This window comes from Ursus americanus, chromosome 6 (genome assembly GCF_024610735.1).
Source record: "Ursus americanus isolate L20-20 chromosome 6, mUrsAme1.1.p, whole genome shotgun sequence".
Lineage (NCBI taxonomy): Eukaryota > Metazoa > Chordata > Mammalia > Carnivora > Ursidae > Ursus > Ursus americanus.
In genome coordinates this window covers 16145589-16166968 of record NC_142132.1, presented here as the reverse complement: position 1 = coordinate 16166968, position 21380 = coordinate 16145589, and the positions used below count along the sequence as shown (strand labels likewise).

Genomic DNA, 21380 nt, shown 5'->3' with positions numbered 1-21380 from the left:
GGGGAAGAGACAGGGGGATTCCTTCCTTCATCACACCTGACCGTTGGACTGAAAAGCATCAGTGACATATTTTCCTTTAAATCTAGTTTTTGGTCTACCATCCGGAGCGTGGAGTAACTGTTTCCTTCCCCTCAATAGGTTCTGGTCCTCTGAAATGAATCATAGATGCCCATGTTTTTACGGAAGAGGAAACAGACCTAGAGAGGGCAGAAGATGCCCCAAGAGTGAATGAGAGAGCCCTCGGGAACCCGGACTCCTAGGTTTTTGATGAGCTGTATAAATGGCACAGTCATTAATTGGCAAGTGATGATGTTAGGGATAAATTGGTGAAAATACAAGAGCCTTTTGTTACTGATGCTCCCACCTTGTGTGCATCTTACAGAGTATTTTCACTGTATCCCCGATACCTGCCTGGCAGGGTGCTGGGCCCAAGGCAGATTTACTAGTTTCTGTTGAATAAGTGAAAGTTCACGTAATTCTGTCATCGGAAGGGTCAGCAACACTGTGAGGTGTTTTAGAGCAGTGGTCCTCAAACTTCTGTACTTCTGCACTTCACAGATCAGTTTTTAAAAAGTTCTCATCAGGAGGAGTGTAACAAAATTTTTAATTTTTATCCCAACTTTTAATTTTATCCCACAAGAATATTTTTTTATAAATAAGACAGATCCCTCCCGTCATCCCGAAGGCTAGTGGGGGGCTCTTGGGGGTGCTGCACAAAGAGGGGGGTGTCTGTCCCACCCCTGCTTCAGCGTCACCCCAGGCCTGCTCCCTGGGACAGCTGAACGCACTTGAAGTCCTTTTCTTTAGCTTTACCCTTCATCTTGTAAACAGCTCCAGACCTCTTTCTTTCCCACCCGCAGAATTACCTGCCAGCCTGCCCTCAGTATGATTGCTCGCCTGGATCCCTCCTCTCCTTTCCTGATCCCGAGTCCCTTCTCTTCAACTGGGTTTTCCTGCTCTGCATTTAGGAAGCTTTGCCCTCACCCAGGGCACTTTTGTATTGTGGTCTCATGTGATCCTGGCATCAACCTTTTCAGGTAAATACAATGGGTGATGTCACCACCATTTTTGAGGGAAAGAAGTTGAAAGACTGAAGTGAAGGAATATACGGAGAGGCTCGTGCTTGGGCTTCCCAATGTCCAGTTGCTCTTTGCTGTCCTTCCGTGCGCTGCATGGCCAGGCTGTCCATGTCAGAAGACCCGTGCTCGATTCCATGCTTGTGGTTCACCAGCTCTTTGACCTTGGGTCCCAACTTCTACAAGGCCATTTTCCCATGTATAAAAATAGAAATGATCGTGTCTGCTCTATGGGGTTATGGGTGTTCAATGAAATTAATTTACTAAATGTAAAGATAATTCTTTAACATTCTGCATTCAGAAAGTGACCATTAGGAGGGATGTTCACATACTATTTCATTGGTCCTTACAATGCTGCCTGAGTTCCTGAGTTTGTGAAACTGAGATTCACCCCAGGTGCTAGACGAATGACCCTGAGACAGGGAAGCTGTTGCTTGCAGAGTCACCCAGGTGGTCAGAAGCAGAACTAGTCCAGAATTCTGTCTCTGGACTTCCGGTCCTGTGTGCATTCTCTTATACTTCTGAGTCCCAGAGTCCAGTGACCTTGGGTCCTGTACAATTTAAATAAGGGATTTTCAGATATCAAAACAAACATCAAAATCCCTCTTGGCTTAAGATGTCTCTTACCAGGTGTGGCAAGAGTGGGAAGCCCTGAGATTCATGCCCGTCTGACCAGGGAATCTGTATAGCGCATTGTTCATCCCTTGGTGCTGACTTCTGGTTCTCAGACTGTTGGGGTACTAACAATCTGTGGTTCTTTTAGAGGGAGCATGACTCCCTGAGTGACTTTTAAAACACCCTCCCTGCCCTATCAAACGAGAAACGTGTGGTCCACTTCCCTGGCCTGAACCAAGTGTTTTGCCCAAAGGCCAAGGAAGGTGAGTGAAAGACAGCAAGGGCTTCTTGACTCCTCCACGCTTTTACCTCCGATTTTAAAGTCTTCCTGTTCAGGTGCTGCCTGTTCTTGGAAAGGGCTCAGATATCCATCCTGCTGATTGAGAGGATGCCAAGGGCTAATCTAATTAATATTTGGGGTTGGCATTGCATTTTCTAAGGAGGTAGAAGGGGTTTCCTTTTTCACATCGAACTTATTCCTGACCCTAAAGGAGAAGACAGGCATTGTCTTGCAAAACTGCCTTCCGCCCTTGCCAGCCTGGCCCTTCTTTATCCAAAGTAGCCTTGTTGTGGCCTTCGTTTCTTCCTGTGTCATGGCAAGTGCAATCCCTGTGTTCTGCAGAGCCCTGCAACCAGCCTCACTCACCTGTTGTTCCCGGTGCGGCGGGTGCTGTGTGGCACAAGAAGATTGGGGGGGTGGTGAAGAGCAGTTGAGTCCTTGTGTTGAGAGCCCCAGGAGCCAGGAATAATGTGGGATTAGCATGGGTAATGGAAGAGAAAGGAACAAATGACAAGTGAGGGGTTTGCAATGGAAAAGGCTTGACAAGGCTTACCTGGGAGCCAATGATCTGGTTCTGCCCCGGGATTCAGACCACTCCTGACTACTTTGCACAAGAATGCAGAGAGTTCTGGAAATCTCACGTTATGTGCTGAGTGTGGGAGTTTGCTGGCAGGTATTAGCTTGTGGAAAACCGCCGAAGGGTGGATTCAGGAGGCAGATTTGTAATTATGCTTCTATTCCTCTACCTTAATCCCCCCAAATCGGAGGGGGGGGTGGGTTGAACAGATCCCTGGGAGGCTAGAGGGAGTCTGATCCACTGATTAGCTGTGTAACCTGGGGCAAAACAACTTTCCTGTGCCTCCATTTTCTCATCTGTAAAATGGGGATAACACACTCACTGGCTGGCTGCAAGGGAGGGAGAAGGTACGAAGTACAGAACCCGGCGCCAGGCACATGGTCTATTTACTGCTCACCGGATGGCGGTAGCTGTTGGATTTTTTACCATGCAGTTCATCTTTAAAAAAAAAATTTTTTTTTTTTTTTAGATGCAGGGTTGTATTTAGAATGTGGAATTAGCAGTGCAAGCAGGTTTTGGTATGGGGGTGGGGGGAGACTGTTTGAGATAATGGGTGGGAACAGACAGCAAAGAGTGCTATTAATACTTCACCAGCACCGAAGTAGCATTCATTTCCTTTATCTTGGCATAAAAAAGAATGCAGGGAGTGTAGTGAGCGCAAAGATTCCTCTGGAAGTCGGCATGATGGTGCTTAGTTTACCCAGCAAGCTCACATCTCACCTACTGTGTGCCGGACAAGCACAGGCGGCTGGGGCCCCAGCAGAGACTAAGACTCAGTCCCTGAGGCTTTGGCCACCTGGCAGGTGAGATAAAGACATCAGGCAGTTTCAGCGTGGGCTGTGTGACAAGACGGGCCATGCTGTGGGCACAGGGGAGGGGAGTGCCCCTGAGGTCCCAGACCCAGCACCATCTGGCCTACACACTTAGCAGGAGGCTTTTGACTTCTTGCATTGATCTGCAGATTGCCAACATAAATTTTGTTTTGATGAGCAGAAACTTAGAAGACTCTGGAAAACATTCACCTGGGCATGCAGAGGCACATAAGAGAGCGAGTTGAAGTTGCTCTGGTTTGTCTCATAGCGGAGGGAGGGGACCACATGTTTCCTGAGTGCCTTACTATGTGGCAGGAACCTTCTGTACTTCCTTCTGTGTCCTCACGGCAGCCGGGGGAGGCTGCTAGAATCCTGCTTTTATTTTAAAAAAAAAAAAATTTGATAAGCCTCAGAGTCCAGCATGTGCCCAGGGTCAGAGGTTGTGACTCCAAAAATCATCCTGAGCCTAACTAAGGACTAGACAGCATTGCACTGCCCCTTGTCCCCATGCCTTGCCCCTGCCTGTCTCCCAGGTGGCAGGTGGGAACTTGGCCATCTGTTGTACGGAGTGAAAGGAAAGAAAAGGTGTCTTTGGGAGGAAAGGAAGGTCTGTCTTGCTGGCATGTGCTGGGCTGGAAGCTAACAGGAGCGGTGTTGGCCCCACCGTCCTGTAGCTTCTCTGTCCTTCTTCCCCTCTGTGAAAGCTCCTGACTTTCTCGCTCTTGTAATATTCACTCTCCACTTATATTAGGTGAAGATGTGAGCCTCACAGTCATTTGAGACACAGAGACTCTCAGCTGGTTGGGACATTTGATTTACTTTGTTTCACAAATGTTTGAGATCCAAGGACCTGAATATATGGTAGAGTCAGGTCTGACCATCATAGGTCCACGATGGAGATGTTTAAAACCAGAAGACACCTTAGCCACATCTGGTCCTGCCTCCTTGTTTTGTAAATGAGGAGCTGAGGCATCGAATGAGAAGTGGGGCTCCTGGACTCAGGGTGTGGGGCAGGTGCGGCTGCCCCTCCTAGTCACCTGCTGTATGCCACCTCCGCTTGGATGGAGTTCTGAGCGGTGGGTCAAGGTCCCTGAGCTGACCTCAGCTCCAGCAGCAGCACGGTCAGAGGCAAGCATGCTGGACTAGGAGCCAGGGACCGGAGCTATGTGACCATCCGGGTCCCTGTGCACACTGGCGCTGCTGCGCCTCTGTGACCCCTTCCATCATCTCTGAAGTGTATTCGGCTCATCCACTCTGAGTTTCCCCTCTTGTGATCCCCTTGTTCCCCGAAGCCTGAGAGGTAAGTGCTGTCCCCGCTGTTGGTTCAATTTCCTGCAATTCCAAGCGTGGTCTAGCAGTAGCACCTGATAGGAACATGAGTTGGGTCATTTTAGATTTTCCTGCAAAGGAATCGGCATTTCTTGGGGCACTCCAGATTTCCAAGGCAGCCCTTGCTCCCAGCCTGCTCAGAAGCCTCTGAATGAGGAGTCAAGTTCTTCTGTTTTGTTGTGGCCGCTGGGAGGCGTGTTTTTAGTGTCCCAGCAGAGATGGTAGAGTGTGTCTGACAACAGAATTCATTTTAGCGCAGGGTACGTGAAAGGCCCTTTGGTGAGCAGCTGAGCGTGAGCAGGAAAATCCTCGCCCGCGTTTTGGAGAAGTAACGTTGGCCAGTGGAGACGTGGGTGTCCAAAGACCCAAGATACATAAACGAAAACTTGGCCCTCCTGCCTCGTCTTCCTTGTTCTTAGATGCAGGAGGGCGGTGTTTACTTAAGAGGTTATGGGGCCTTTCTGATTTGGTTGCATCGGGGGGAAGTGAGTTTCTCTGTCCCAGGCTGTGCACCCGTGGGTACCCCACGCTATGACCGACCACCTCGCCCTCTGCTCTCTTCTCTGGAACCTGGGGGGACCCTGCAGTGGTTCCCTTTCCGTAACCCTGCCTGGCATTTGCTCTTTGAAATTGTCTCCCGCGTGAGTGTCAACATTATGTGTTTCGCGGAAGGAAACTTCACTAAGACCTACCTGTGGCTGTCTTTTTTTTTTTTTTATGGGCAAATTTAATGTGGAGGGTAAGACCTTGAATAAGTATTGGATCCCAAAAGTCAAAAAATAGAATGTCTAGAACCAATTGTTCAGGTATTTCTAGATTTCTCCCTGCTAAATTGTACTGGGGGAAAAAATCTATAAATTTCATTCTGTCTGATCCCTTTCAATTCTTATTACTACTCACGAGTCCACTTGCTAAAGTTTAAGACCGTCTGAATTGTACATCCTATCTTTGTGGTTGAAAAGATAATGGTTCATTTCAGCTAAACCTACAAAGATATCTCATGTATGTGCTCTTATAGAATCAAAGTTATGGTCTATGGTTCTTATTAAAAGCTCTTACTTTCCACCCTTATCTCCCTCAAAAATTGTTATCAGGCCCCATGGAACTGAATATTACCTATACTATAAACATGATTAGGCAATACTAATTCAAAAAAAAAAAAGCTTTTGTTGCTTCCTCAGCCACATTTCTTTTTATAAATAATTGAGAAATTGTAGGCTTCAAGACCTTGCTGCAAGGTTTCAGAAAATGAGGGCACTGGAAATCAAATCTTCGATCTCTCTGATTCTAACTCCTAAAAAACGGAGGTGTTGAGAGGGAGGGGCTTTACTCAAGGTGATGGGGCCTGGCCAAGCTGGGACCCAGGACTCTTACTTAACCTTGGGCAGAGCATACCTTCCCGCCATCAGTGAAGGAGATGCGGGGGGTGGGGGGATGGGTATCTGGGAAAGATGTTAGACCGTCCGTTGAAAGCAAAGTCATTGGAGCAAAGTCCCCCATGACTTTTAGGGAGTTTGGGGCTCTCCCTGGCTAATATAGTTATTGTGACAAGGAGGGGCCTCAAGGGTCATCTTTGTGCCCGCAAAAAGGCCAAGTAGTTGTCCTCTTGCTTGGGGGTGACTTGGGGGTGCACAGAGTTAATTGCTGATACTTTTTTTTTTCTTCCCCTGTCTTGCCCTATAGTTATATCAACATGCCCTCTTTCCTATTGCTGGAAGTCCTCTTCATTTTCCTGTTTTCTGGAGGTAAGCTTTTTTCGTCAGGGAAAGGTGTTGAGGGGTTTAGTTTGTTTCACATCCTGTCGACTTTAACTTCTAGAGGTCTCTCAAATACATCGGCAACTCTCTACTCCATGGCCACCTGCCTAGTGTGAGCCCCATCATCTCGTGCTTGGACGATTGCAGTAGTCTCCTGATTGGTCTCCGTGGGTCCACCTGGTTCCGCTCTAGCCCATTGTCCACAGAACAGTCATTTCAAAATGCAAATCTGTGGCACTGGGTGGTTCAGTTGATTAGGCGTCGGACTCTTGATTTTGGCTCAGGTCATCTCAGGGTCATGAGATCGAGCCCCACATTGGGCTCCACACTCAGTAGGGAGTCTGCTGGAGATTCTCTCTCCCTCTCCTTCTGCCGCCCCCCGCACCCCTACACTCTCTCTAAAATAAAAAATCTTTAAAAAAACAATAATGCAAATCTGATCGTGCCTGGACCCCTCTCCACCCCTACCCCCTGCCTAAATTTTTTTGTAAATTATTTGAGAGAGAGTGCACACACATGTGAGAACAGCAGGGAGGCTCAGAGGGAGAGGGAAAAGCAGGCTCCCGCTGAGCAGGGAGCCCAACCTGAGGCTCGATCTCAGGACCTGAGATCATGACTGCAGCTGAAAGCAGATGCTTAACCAACTGAGCCACCCAGACGCCCCTTGCCTCACATTCTAAAATGATACCTCATTGTTCTTAAGAGACTTTGCTTGATCTGACCCCAGGCCACCTCAAGTGCCCCCTGGTACCCTCTCCCTCGGCACCACAGCCCACATTCCTTCCAATCCTGCCCAGCCCCCTGTTCCCTCCCTGCCTAGGGGTTCTCAGTTATGGCGACCCCTCTGCCTGGACCACCCCCTTACCCAACACTGCCACCCTGGTAAACTTCTCATCCGTCAGCACCCAGCACAGTTCATCCAGGTCCCCCAGGTCAGGTCAGTTCCCTTAATGCCTGTAGCCCGGGGCACCTCTGCTATGTAGCACTTAACACAGATACGAGTTTACTTCTGTGTGAATTCTTAAAAACTTAGTGTCCATCTTCTGTACCAGATAGAAGCTCCAGGCGAAAGAGATACTACGTATTATTTACTCACACTGTAGGGTCTCGGTGCCTAGCTCTGGGCCCGGCCTGCTGAAGTGGATTTATGAATGAATAATGAAGCAAATCAGCTTTGTTTTTACTCCCCCCCCAAGCTCTGGCCTTGTTAACATGAGATGGTAGAAAGGCACCAGAATGTCTTGCGGGTTGCTGTCCTGTAAGTAAGAACGAGCCGACAGGGTGTCCCGCTGCCCGAGTCTAGCTCAGGATCCTCTTGTGGTCTCTGAGACTCTGCCGTGTTGAATCCTGGGGCCAGCTGCCTGTTGCCTGGAGCCTGGGGAGATGAGAGAGGCAGGAAGAAGGTGGGTGGTTGCTCGGCCCACCTACCCCTCTCTCTAAGCCATGTGTGTAGACGGTGTAACATAGTAGCTTCGTGGTCAGGGGACTGGGGAACAGTGAGATATGTTTGAGGACAAGGCCTGAATGAGGTCCCCGGAGGCTCAGGCACAGCCCCGGTTCTGCTCTAGCTCATTGCACAACTTCGCCTTCTGTAGCCCTGTCCAGTTTACAGAGCACTTGACCTCACCGTCCCTGAGCTGGACAGATGAAACAGGGGAGGCCCGGTGAGGCTTGTGACTTGCCCAGGGTCACACAGCTGTTGGTAGCGGACCTGGGACAAATGTCACTCTCCTGACTTCTGGGCTGGCCTCACCACTCTGGGCTCTTCTGGGGGAGGAGAAGGTACCAGAATCATCTGACTAGGCTTCTGCTCTCTTATCTGTAAAGTGAAAGGGTTTGACAAGATTAGTGATTTCAATCCTGCCCACTCCTTAGCCCCACCCATTCCTGCAGGACCTTAAGGTTCTGGAGCCCGAGGCAGATGGCCTGCAGAGGCTGGGCTGCTTTGGTTAGAAGAGGAAACAACAACAGTCACACATTCATGGGCTCCCTGTTGCATGTTCTATGAGATGACTTCATAGGGGAGCAGTGGGGACGTCACCCAGGGCACAGGGAGGGCTCATCTGAAGCCTGGCACCTGCCGTAACAGCTGAGCACATGGCACAGAAAGACACGTTCGCTGGGTGACCTCTTTAGTGAGTGGTCTCGGGTCACAGAGCTCCTCCTCCTTCCCCTCAGGGGGAGGCTGCTGGCCTGTCTCCAGGGGGGAATCTGCTGGTAAGACTTGTAAAAAGGAACAGTGTTTTTCTGTTCTTTGGAGATTCCTTGGCTCCTGGGCCCTTTGCAATAATTCATGGACTTACTTGGGAAACTTCAGGGCATACCTGCGGTGCACAGAGAGCTGGGCTAGGCTTTGCAGAGGATGGCTGGAAGTGTTCCTGCCCTTGGCAGCTTCCAGGGCAGCCGGGCCGAGGGGAGCAGCAGGGCATGATGGGAGGGGGGCAGTCGGGCTGCAGGATCTTCTTGCTCTCTGAATGCAGTAAAGCAGAGAGCCTCTGTGTTCTGGAAGACCAATCTGCTGAATTATTGAGTGAATGCTCAGTTTTTGAAGCATTGCCCAGCTTCTGTCCCAACGTGCCATTTTTTTATGTAAGTGGAAGGGCTTTTTCCCCCGCAAATCCAGTCTGTGGTCTCTATGTGTAGTTTGTCTTATTTCTGCCTCTGGTGGGAAAACCGCGGTGGCAGACTGTCCTAGACCTCGTGAACGGTGTTTGTCTGACAGCTCTTGTCTGTGGGGCTAATGGCTGGTTCGGCATTTTGGCCAAGAACCGTCCTCTGTGAGTCGAGATTGAGGGAAGGGCCTATCAGGTGAGCAGACACCGTCCGCTCGAAGGTTAGGTGGGGAGAACCGGGAACTACTTTAGTTTGCACTGGGGGGTAGTGAGTGGAGAAGAGCCAGAGAGGATGGGGTTGGAGTAAGCCCAGGGGGTGGCTGACTAAGGGGGTGTGTGTGTGTGTCACAAGCCAGATGCATCCCTACCCCAGACCCTGACTTTTTTGTTTGGTTTCTCCCTCCTCATCACTTTCCTGGCAGTCATAGATCCCTTCGGGCCCAACATACCTGCCTGGTGTGATTCCTCACCCCCACACCCTTCCCCCTTCCCCAGCAACGCCCCCTGCTCACATTCCTTCCTCTGCCCCTGGCCTGCTCCCCTGCTCTGCCCACCTCACATTACTTCCTCCGCGCTTACCCACCGTGCGTGGGCATTTACACACCTGCTGCACGCGGACTTCGGCCGCTGGACGTCCGCCGAGTGCACTTGGCTTATCAGAACAGTGGCACCCTCATGGCCTTCAGGACTTCCGTCGCAATCGGCTCACGTCCAGCAGTCCTGGGGCTTCCTTGGCGTGTGACCCCTGCTCTCAGAGTTTATCTTTTAAACGTACCATCATTACTATTTTACTGGACAGCGTGTAAGAGAATGAAAGATAGATTCACGAACTTCCTACCCCAGGACTTCTTAGCCCTTGTTCGTATTAATTGCACCGAAGCAGTTTATCAGCGTTCACTCATAGCCCCGTGTCTCTGGGTATTTGTTACCTCCGCCATTCCTCCATCACAAGTGACCCCGAAAGGAGAGTCCTGAGGTACCTTCTCTCTTCTCTAACATTGTTCTTCCTTCGAATCCCTTCCCGGCTGCGATACTACAGGGGCAAAGGCTGTAAGCTACTTTATGACTCTTCATGCATTTGGCCAAATTGTTTTCTAAAAGGGTTGTACCAGTTTTCAGGGCCACCATTGGGAAGGTTTTTCCCGATTTGATCTTTCCCCAACTCCATTTAAATGGAATGTAGAAGCTGGTTATTTAAATTTTGCAGTTAAAAGGATATCTCATTGTTTGGGTTAAAAACATTTTGTCACCTATTCAAACATTTTCCCTTGTGCTTGTCTGTGAATTGTATATTTATACCCAAGGTTAATTTTCTTGGCAAGATGCCGCACCCCAGAGGGGCACCCAGTTATTATGCCTAACCAGGGGCAAAACTCATCAGAATCACAGGCTCTCTGTATCGCTCTCCATGTATATTTTTAATTTTTCGCTTCAAAATACCCACATTTAAATACAAAGGTACCTGATGGAAGTGAAGTAATTGGAGGCGTTTCTTTATGCCACCCATCTGGTGATTTTTGAGACACAACATCCTTAAATTCCTCCACATTCCAGTTTTCCCTTTTACTGCTTGTTGGTTCTGGTCACATAATGGGGACTAAGACTCCTCCCCTCTCTGCTTTGTAATGATCACTTCTGGTGCCTTCTCTCCTAGTACACCTGTCTCATCCTCTTCAGGAAGTCCATGTAAGCAGGGAGACCATTGGGAAGATTTCAGCCGCCAGCAAAAGTAAGTGCATGTGTTTGTCAACCTTCTTGACCCCTATGTTGACCTCTGCCTGACTCCAGAATGTTCCTGCCCCACTCCCATCTTCCTTTCACACTGTGGCCAGAGTCATTTCCCCCAAACAGGCCTGACCCAGGTCTCCATCCTGGGTGAAAACCTTTGGAAAATCCGTGTTGCTGAATTTCTTGGTCCTACTTGGGAGTCCTCAGCTATGTGACCGCCATCTTCCCAAGCAGCCTCATCTCCCGCCATGTTCCTTCCTCTTCTACCCTTTTCAGCATCCACTCCACCTGCTCAAGCCACAGCAGCCTGTTCCCAGAGACCCTGCATGTCCCTTCCGTCCCTCTCTGGTGAACTGCGCCTCAGTCACTGTCTTCTGGGTGGTGCCTTCTCGCTGGTGCTTCTCTGCCTCCCGCTCTCCTACATCCTGATGGTGAGGTGGTAGGGTGCGGATTCTGAAGCTGGACAGCCTGAGTTTGCTGCCCAGCTCCACTGCTTACTGGTACTTTGGCCTTCGGGAGGTTACTGAATTGCCCTGTGTCCTTCTTTCCTCATGTCCCTACTGGGAATAAAAACCATTCATCTGTTTAGGAGTGGGATGGGGAGCTAAGGAGCTAATAGCTAAAGGTATACTGTAGGGTTTCTTTTTGAGGTGATAGAAAATGTTCTAAATTTGACTATGGCAAGGATGGAATGTATCTGTGAATATACTAAAAGCTACTGAATTACATATTTTCCTTTATTATTTAAAAAAATTTTTTTTGAGAGAGAATGTGTGCACGAGTTTGGAAGGGCAGAGGGAGAGGGAGAGAGAGAATCCCAAGCAGGCTCCATGCTCAGAGCAGAGCCCAGCACAGGGCTCGATCTCACAACCCTGAGATCATGAGTGGAGCTGAAATCAAGATGCTTAACCAACTGAGCCACCCAGGTGCCCCCTGAATTACATACTTTAAATGGATGAATTCTTTGGTATGTGAATAGTAGCTCAATAAACCTGTTAAAAAATTTAAAAAATAGCAATCTATCTTTGGGTGGTTATAAGAATTCGCACATATAAAGTGTTGGAGGCAGTGCATGGCATGTAGGGAAGACACAGTGCTATCCATGCTTGAACTCTGGGGTAATGCAGCCTTATGCCCCAGCATATCTGGCTGGATCCTGGACTAGATGGTGGCCCCCAAGAGCTGAGACCAAGGAGCCCCTTCTCTCCTACATCTCCATTGTTGAGTTAGACCCCTCCAGTACTACAAAGTCTTCCACCCAGGGGTCTGTTTGTGAGCTTGGGGTTGTAGGGGGCGGGGAGGGTACTTCCTGCTGTGGAGGAGAGCTGCCTCTGGCTGGGACCATCTCCTGTGTTTCCACCCGTGGGCTAAGAGGAGCTTGATCCACCCCAAAATTGTTTCTGCCTCCACTCTGCTTCAGGATGGAGATGCTCTGGGGGCCAGAGGGCAGGGAAGCGGCTTGTCACCCACTGTGTTCTGCTCTCCCCCAGTGATCCAGTGCTCCACTGCAGTGGACGTCCTGTTTCTGATTGACGGATCCCACAGTGTCGGGAAGGGGAGCTTTGAAAGGTCTAAGCACTTTGCCATCATGGTCTGTGACGCTCTGGACATCAACCCTGAGAGGGTGAGTGCACGTCTTATCATCTTTGTATTAGGACATCTTTGGTTGCAAGTGACAGAAATCCAGTTCTAAGTAGAAGAGGACATTTACGGGGCGCCTGGGTGGCCCAGTGGGTTGGGCATCCAACTCTTTTTTTTTTTTTTAAGATTTTATTTATTTGACAGAGTCAGCGAGAGAGGGAACACAAGCAGGAGGAGTGGGAGAGGGAGAAGCAGGCTTCCTGCTGAGCAGGGAGCCTGATGCAGGGCTCCATCCCAGAACTCTGGGATCATGATCTGAGCCGAAGGCAGATGCTTAGTGTCTGAGCCACCCAGGCGCCCCTGGGCATCCGACTCTTGCTGTCCGCTTGGGTCATGGTGTCAGGGTCAGGGACTGAGCCTGTTTGAGGGGCTGGGGATTCTCCCTCTCCCTCTGCCCCTTCCCTGGCTCGTATTTGTCCACACTCTTTCTCTCTTTCTAAAATAAGTAAATAAATCTTATTAAAAAAAAAAAAAAAAAAAGAAGAGGACATTTACTAGCTTGTGGAACAGGAAGACCAAGGGGGTGGGTCCTGGTTCTAGGCATGGTAGGACCCAAGGGCTCATTCCATCTCTTTTTCTTCTCTGTTTTGTGTTCCTTGGTTGGCTTCCTTCCCATGCAGGCTTTCCTTCCCTGGCACATTTGCCCTGCACTGCCCTTCAAGCTAGTGATCCCAGTAAAAAGAAAGTGGATTTCTCTCCTTGCACCTGCAGCAGAAGGTCCCAGGGAGGGCTCCCACTGGGCAGGCGTAGGTCACATGACAATCCCTTGAGCAATCCCAGTAGTCAGAGGGAAGGATGATCTGGCCACGTGGGAGTCATGGGCTGACCCACCTTCTTGGTTCCCCACCAGAAAGAGGAGTGTTTGTAGAACTCTGGGAAAGGCAGAGCATACTGACAAAAACTCTACCCCGGAAGATGGGAGTCTCAGTATGAAGTGCGGCTCCTCCCCGGATGTTCACTTGAGGAGCTACCCCTGCCTGAGGGAGTCCGGCCAGTTTCTTCATTTCTTGTTCTTCCTGGCTCTGGAGAGCCGTTCTGAAGTACCCCAGATTGTGCTAACCATGGCTCTTGCTGCTAAAGGGGCATCTTGGGACAACCCGATAGAAAAATGGGCAATGAACGCAGTTCCCAGAAATTGAAACACAAATGACCTTTAGACACATGACAAGATGCCCAGCCTCAGTCACTGTAACAGCCCAGCTCCCACCGAGAAACCATTTTCCCTTACTGGATTAATAAAAATCCAGTTGGGTGACCTGCCCCACTGGCAGATCTGTAGAAACGGGTACGCACTGATGGTGGGAGGATAACCTGGTGCAACCGCTAGGAAGGGAATCTGGCAGCAGCTGTCAGATTTACAAAGGCCTGGGCCCCGTGACTCAAGAATTCCACCCCAAGGAATTTACCCGGACACATGCTCCCACAGATGCAAAATAACACACAGTTATTCTGTGCGGTGTTGTTACGATCATAAAAGATTTCAGGTAATCCAAATGCCCGTTCACAGGGTAATTCACTGTGGTGCATTCATAAGGGAAACACGGGGCAGCTGTAGAAAGCGAATGAGGAAGCTCTCTTAGATGGAGGGGCGCCAACCCAGATGAGAATAAAAAGTAAGGTGCAGATGGTGTTTGTAATGTGTTACGTTTTATGAAAATGAAAGGGAGTTAAAAAGTCTATGTACTCGGGGGCATCTGTAAAGAGACTAAGAGCAGTGGTTTGCTGTCGAGGGGGAGGGCAGGAACTGAGCAGATGGGGTGCAAATCCAGGGGGAGACTCGTCCGTTTTATTTTTTTTAATACTTGATGGCTTTTGAACCATGTGAACCTACTCCAAAATCAAAACTTAAGGGCATTTTGGGGGCGCCTGGGTGGCACAGCGGTGAAGCCTCTGCCTTCGGCTCAGGGCGTGATCCCGGTGTTATGGGATCGAGCCCCACATCAGGCTCCTCCGCTATGAGCCTGCTTCTTCCTCCCCCACTCGCCCTGCTTGTGTTCCCTCTCTCGCTGGCTGTCTCTGTCAAATAAATAAATAAAATCTTTAAAAAAAAAAAAAAGGGCATTTTGGTCTGAAAAGCCATACTTAACTTGAATTAGAGACTACTTGCAAACAGGATGCAGAAGGAAGTGGTTTTCCAAGATAACATTCCTGGGTTAATCCCAGGAAAACCTCTAGGATTGAAGAGCAAAAGTGGCTTTTAATGAAAGCCAGCTTTTCTCCAGAATGGCAGGTAATTTGGGGAGAGTGAACACATCGTTCTGGACCGCAGGCCATCTGGCCTGGCCATCCAAAGACACCGTAGCAGATACCATTCCATCTGGGCTTGAACAGCCCCAAAGTTCTGACTATGAAGTCAACCCATCGCAGGTCCTCGAAGGCCCAGGGCCAAGGACTGCCGAATCCCCACCTCCTTCCGCACAGGGTCCCACTTTTCAAAGGAGGTGATTCCCCCATGAAGTTTCATTAGTTATTTGGGGAGGAAGAGCCATAAAAACCAAGTACTTGTTGTTGGCAGTGATAGGGTGTGTCCCGGAATGAGTGGCCTGGAGGCCCCTGAGGATGGCAGGTTGGGAGAGAAGAGCGGTGTGGATTATTGGTGAACATTTACAGATCCGAAGAAAGAGGCTCAGAGAGGCTAAGTAAGTGCCTGGGGTCACACAGTAACTGGAGGAAACAGCTAAGTGCAGAAGAACCGGGGCTCTTGACTCTGAGCTTAGGACTTGCTCCGTTAGGTCCTTTTGTCCCCCCCCCAAGTGGGCAGTTCCTGGGTCAGGATGGGGTGACACTCAGAATTCACACCCTATCACATGGCAGATGGATAGCTGGCATGGTGGCTCTGTGTGTGTGTGTGTGTGTGTGTGTGTGTGTGTGTGATATGTAAGGGGTGGGTGCTGATGGAATTCAGCGTCCTCCGAGAGGGTAAGAAAACCACGACAAAAGACTTCGTGGCTGGTGCATGCTGGTACAGCTGTGTCAACCACAGGTCCCCAGAGTTCAGGGAATTAAAACTCGGTGTTGCCAGACCACATCTAGATTGTGGCATTATGTTCCAGAGGCTGATTTTTAGGTTAGAAACTGGCAAACCAGACAGTGCCCACCACAAGGAGCCAGCACAGTGAGCACTCTGGAAACTTCCATAGATGAGGGAAGCTGATTATCAGGTTCAGGTGAAAGAGGGTGCAAGAGTGGCTCTGTTTCATTCAGATAGAATCTGGGCGTCCAGAGAGTTCTATTTGGGCTCGACCTGAGAAAAACTCTCTTTCGCAGCAAGACTCATTGAGTAACGGGGTTGGGAGGTTCTGTTGCAGTGAGCGAGTGAGCGTCTGGACCTTGAGCCGCTCAGACTGCCTGGAATGCTAGCAAAGGGTGTTTGCAGGAGACCCGTTTCAGAGGGTTCGGTCTGATTGTGCTTCACGCTTTGTGCGGTCGCCGCTGCGTTTCTGTGACTTCTTATAGCTCTGTGTGCAAGGGCTCTGCACCTTACTTTCTTCAGGTTGCTGTCAATTAAGGCTTCTTATGGATGCTCTGTTGTGGAGGTGGATTGAATGTGTTTGAAGTCTTCCTCCCGGCGATTAAAAGCTGAGAAGTTCGCCTCGTGGCTCTAATACAGTGATTGCGGCAGGGCCATTTCGCTGCAGTGAGAAATCTGGGCAGGCTCACTCCTGAGCATACAGTGAACCCAAGATAAAAGGCAACTACTTTGCTCCCAAACCACCAATTACATTAAATGCCTTAACCACTGACTCGAGCTATTTCCATCTTGTTTTGTTTTGAAGTTGTATCCTTCCTGTTTAATTCAAGAAAATACACCCAGCTGCTGGTCTCAAGGGAGTTGGTTTTTAACTAAGGAATCCATTCACATGGTTCAATTAGAGCAGATTCAATGCTAGCGTCCCTTCTGCTCACATATTTTCCATCTCCCCAGCTTTCCTACCTGCTTGCTTTAAAAAAAAAAAAAAGATTTTTATTTGAGAGAGAGAGTGCACGAGCGTGCGTGCACATGGTGGGGAGGGGGCAGAGCGAGAGGGAGAGAGAGTCTCAAGCCGACTCCATGCCGAGTGTGCCGCCGGACGCTGGGCTTAATCCCACGACCCTGAGCTGAAACTGAGAGTAGAACGTGTAACCGACTGTGCCACCCAGGCGCCCCGTCCCTACCTGCTTGCTTGAGCACCCTTCCAGAATCGCTTCGTGCAAACACAAGCAATACGCAGTTTCTCATTCTATATGCGCTGTTCTATCCCTCGCCTTTTTCTCTTCAAGTTATCTTGGAAGTCTTTCCGTATCTGCGTATATACGTAACATAGGCACTAATATAGATCTGTATTGTTTTTTTTTTTTTTAAGATTTTATTTATTTATTCGACAGAGATAGAGACAGCCAGCGAGAGAGGGAACACAAGCAGGGGGAGTGGGAGAGGAAGAAGCAGGCTCATAGCAGAGGAGCCTGATGTGGGGCTCGATCCCACAACGCCAGGATCACGCCCTGAGCCGAAGGCAGACGCTTAACCGCTGTGCCACCCAGGCGCCCCTGATCTGTATTGTTTTTTTTACAGCTTATTAACATTCTGTCGTAAGGATTTCCTGAGGTTTAATCAGTCCCCTATTGATGGACATTTGATATTACAAATATACCGTGAGCTTGTAAATCCATTATTTCACATATATGGAAGTAGATCTGTAGGATAAATTCCCAGTAGCTCTATGTAATTATAACTTTTTTAAAAAAGATTTTTAATCTATTTATCAGAGAATGAATGAGAGAGAGCACAAGCCGAGGGGAGGGAGCAGAGGGAGAAGCAGACTCCCCACTGAGCAGGGAGCCTGATGCCCATCTCTATCCCAGTACCCCAAGGTATGACCTGAGCTGAAGGCAGATGCTTAATCAACTGAGCCACCAGGCGCCCCTGCAATCGTAACTTTCAATAAATATTGACAAATTGCTCTCCATGGATGCAGTAACATTTATGTTCTTACCAGAAATGTTTGAGAACTTGCTAGTTTCCCCTGCAAACATGATGTTTAGCTTTTTGCTACATCTCTATGTGGTACAGTTAAGCACCTTTTCTCATACTAAAGAGGCATTTGTATTTCCTGTGTGATCACTTTGCCCATTTTTCTATTGTGTTGTTGGTCTTTTACGTATCAATTCCTAGACACTCTTTACATATTGGGAAAGCTAACCCTATGTCTCTGACTTGAGTTGCAAACAACTTTTCCATTTATCTTCTTTTTTGATGGCATTCTGGCATGTTTTGCCCTGCAGAACTTTTCTTTATTTAGTCAGATTTACCAACCTTTTCCTTTATGGCTTCTGGATTTCAAGGCTCAGTAAGGTCTTTTTCCACTTTGAAGTTAGAAAGAAATTCTTTCAAGTTTTCTTCTAGAACTTTAATGATTACATTTTTTTCACGTGTAAATCTTGAATCCATTTGTGATTGATCCTCTGTTTTGTAGGTGGCTGTTCAGTTGTCCCAATATCACTTACTGACTGGACCATCTTTTCTCCACCAGTTGGAGATGCCACTTGATCACAAGCTAACTTCGAGGGAGATTTCAAAAGGGTTGTTCCTCAGAATCTCCTGAGCTTCACTGCTGTTTTCCAGTGTTCATCTCCCACACATGCCCACCCAAGACTTAAATGTCTTTCCCCTGAAGATGCTCACCAGCTCCTCCTTAGAACTTCCTGTTAGAGCAATGTCCGTTGGGCCGTACTCACCGGGCGCAGATGCAGCTGGCCCGGGGGGGCTGAGTGCTTTGATGGCCTCCAAAGCACCATGCCTGTTCGGGAATCAGCAGTGAAGCAGCTCCAGTAGTAGGTAAAAGGCAGCCTCATTGCTTAACTATGAATCACTCGGCCTCTTTGCAATCTTGGCCAGGACTGGGGTTAGTTAAGAGCATAGTAGCTCAGAATGCAGTTTCTCCTGGGGTTTTGGAGAGCTGGCGATCAGGTGCAGGGCTTGGGCCCTCCAGAGGAGGCCTAAGTGTGTATAGCCTTTTCTGCTCAAGACAGGCTAGTGTCCTAAGGGCCCAGAAGGTGACTTCATTCAGTTTTCTGTCTCTGGTTTTGGAAGGCGTTGGATTTTCTTAAATGGCTTCGTGGATGAGGATGCGAGATCTGTTCGGAAGCACCCGTGGCTCCGCTTCCACCGTGGAGGCACTCCAGCGCCAGTGTTGCTCGTCTCCGGTTTAGATGCTGATTGTCCTCCAGTGTGACTCCGGTCTGCAGAGCCGGCCTTTGCCCAGCTTGGCAGGCGCAGGCCTGGAGGGACTGCCCCACACCCACCCGAGGATGTGTGCGTGGTGGCCGTGGGTCACTTCTGCTGCACCCTGGGTTGGGTCGGCAGCATTGTGCTGAAGGCCCGTGCTGGCTAGGAAGGCAAGCTGTGTAACTGAGGCTTAGTGAGGGTCGGAGGCAAAGTTCAATGGCCCGGGTCCCCTTCTACTAGCCCTGGGCCAGATCCGTGTCCTCTCTACATTTTAGTCTCTCCAGCAGCCATGTGAGTATTGATGGTGCCTCTGGGTTAAATGAAATAACGTGTGAGTTTGCACCTGGGAGGCCTTTAGAGAGGTGTGACCAGAGACCCCGCCCAACAGTTGCTCACAGCCCAGCCGGGAGAACTGCCAGAATGTGGGTTGAGAAGTTTGAATTGGTGGTTGTCAGTACAGCACATAGGCAGATTCACTGTTTCCTTCCAGCTGCTGCTGCTGGTCTTCAGAACCTTCTTTTAGGGGCACTGGAGAAAGCCTTGGTATTTGTTGAGTGGGCGGGAGGCAGGGTCATTCACCTTTCTCGTCCCTTCTTTTCCCTGAGGAATGTTTGTGACTTGACCTCGCTCTCAGATCCCTGGGCCCTCTGTCTCCTACTGCAGGTCAGAGTGGGGGCACTCCAGTTCAGTTCCGCTCCTCGTCTGGAATTCCCCTTGGATTGGTTTTCATCCCAACAGGAAGTGAAGGCAAAAATCAAGAGGATGGTCTTCAAGTATGTATGATCAGATACCGCCATGGTTAGGATGAAGCCAGCTGCTCTTAAAATTGCTCCCTCAAAGGGTGTGTTTGGCCTGAGAGAGGGCTGTGGTTTGGCTTCCACAACCCCAGCTGTGCACCGTGGGTAATGAGAATTCCCTCCTCAAGACTGCTCCTTATTATTACATAACAGTGTCCCGGGTGAGAACTTACATGCCAGTTAAAAAAGAAAGTCTTTTTGCTGCTTTTGTGTGGAGTTGTCCGTGAACCTGGGACCGAGTGGCTCGTGAAGGTCGAGACCCGTCAAGGGCAGGAGGTGGTGGGAAGAACATTGGCTCTTTCTCCCAGTTCTTTCCCTGGTGACCACTGCAGCTGGGACAGCTCACCATGCTTCTTGGAGCCTTGTTTTTGTCTCCTAGAAAGAGTCAGCGTCCCTCTGTTATTAAGAATGCTTTAAAAATGACGAATAGCTGTTTACGTTGATTGTCCTCCAGTGTGACTCTGGTCTGGAGAGCTCATACACATATGTGTTCTATACGTTATGTATGTAGTAGGGTCATAACGTTATTCACAGTACAAGTCAGCTGATGTGTGTGTATATGCAAATATGCATATGTCAGTATACGCATATTTTGTGTATGTTTTATATACATGTATTTTCTATACACACACGTATCTATATGTATATGAAAGCGTGTCGTATACACATGTCACACACACACATTCACAAACTCGCCAGAAGAGTGCCTTTCCTTCCACTCTGATCTCTGGATCCTCTGTGGTGTCTGCTGCCCCTTTGTGCATGTGCGCACTGACGTCCCGCTGACGTCTGTGGTCCCAGCCATTTGTAGCCAGCCACCAACTCCAGTTGCAAAGGCCCTGGACCATGCATCCCTTTCTCCAGTCATGGGCCTCTGTACATCCACCATGCCCTCAAGAAGCCCACGTCCCTACACTGGGCACAGCAGGAACTTTGGGGGCACTACAGGCCCCCAGGCACCCCAAGTGACTTCATCTCTGGCTATTTATCCCAGCCCAGGGGTACCCCGAACAGAACGAGAGGCAAGTGAAAGGCAAGAAAGTACAAGAAAAAAGAGCACATTGAAATGTTTGTTTAAAATGACATTAGTGTACACTGGTCTCTCCAGTTCCCTTGGAGCCTTCTACCCTTGAGGCCTCCGAGAATGGTTTCCTATAGAGAAACAGTCTTGGGCTCCCATACCCAGAGCAGCCCTTGTTAAAGTGAGGTCTTTGGTCAGAAGGTCTGGGTCGGAGTTGCCTCGGAGTGGGTCAAAAATGCAGGTGCCTTGGTTCCCTCCCAAACCTACCGAATCCCTCTCTGGGCTTAGGATACTTAGGATCTATACTTTTAAAAGGTCTCTCCCACTGCCTCCCTGCCCTGTGATTATTACGCATGTTAACCTTTTAAAAACATCTGTATTGACCTATAATTTAAATACCATGAAGTTCACACATTTAACATGTATGATTCAGTGATTTTGAGTGTATTTTCCAGAGTTATGCAACCATTACTGTAATCTAATTTTAGAACATTTTTATCATCCCAACAAGAAACCTTGTAAACAGATATTTCTCCAGAGAAGATATATAAATGGTCAATAAGCACTCAAAAAGATGCTCAGTGTCCTTAGTCATTAAGGAAGTGCGAATCGAAACTGTAATGAGCTACCACGTTACGCCCATTAGCAAGGCTAAGATAGACAGTAGAAAGTGTTGGAAGGGATGTGGAGAAATTCGAACCCTCAAGCACCGCTGGTAGGATTGTAAAATGGTGCAGCAGCTTTGGAAACAGTCTGGGAGGTAAACACAGACTTACCATGTGACCCAATGACTCTACTCTGAACGAATTGAAACTGTATGCCCTTAGAAGAAGCTTGTATACTGATGTTCAGAGCAGCATTGTTTATAATTGCCAGAAAATGGAAACAACACAAAAGTCCAGTGAATGAATAGATCAACCAAATGGGATA

At 48.9% G+C, this 21380-nt stretch overlaps 1 protein-coding gene across 2 annotated transcripts in view; it reads left to right on the top strand.

Moving 5' to 3' along the window:
* The window catches only part of VWA2 (von Willebrand factor A domain containing 2), a 45084-nt gene that overhangs the window by 813 nt on the left and 22891 nt on the right, over positions 1 to 21380 (top strand). For both annotated transcript variants that reach the window (XM_045803193.2, XM_087862688.1), the window contains exons 2-5: positions 6373 to 6434; positions 10713 to 10787; positions 12277 to 12410; positions 19296 to 19405. In XM_045803193.2, coding sequence (XP_045659149.2) covers positions 6383 to 6434; positions 10713 to 10787; positions 12277 to 12410; positions 19296 to 19405 — 371 coding nt within the window. In that variant the 5' untranslated portion in view covers positions 6373 to 6382. The remainder of the gene's footprint in view (positions 1 to 6372; positions 6435 to 10712; positions 10788 to 12276; positions 12411 to 19295; positions 19406 to 21380) is intronic.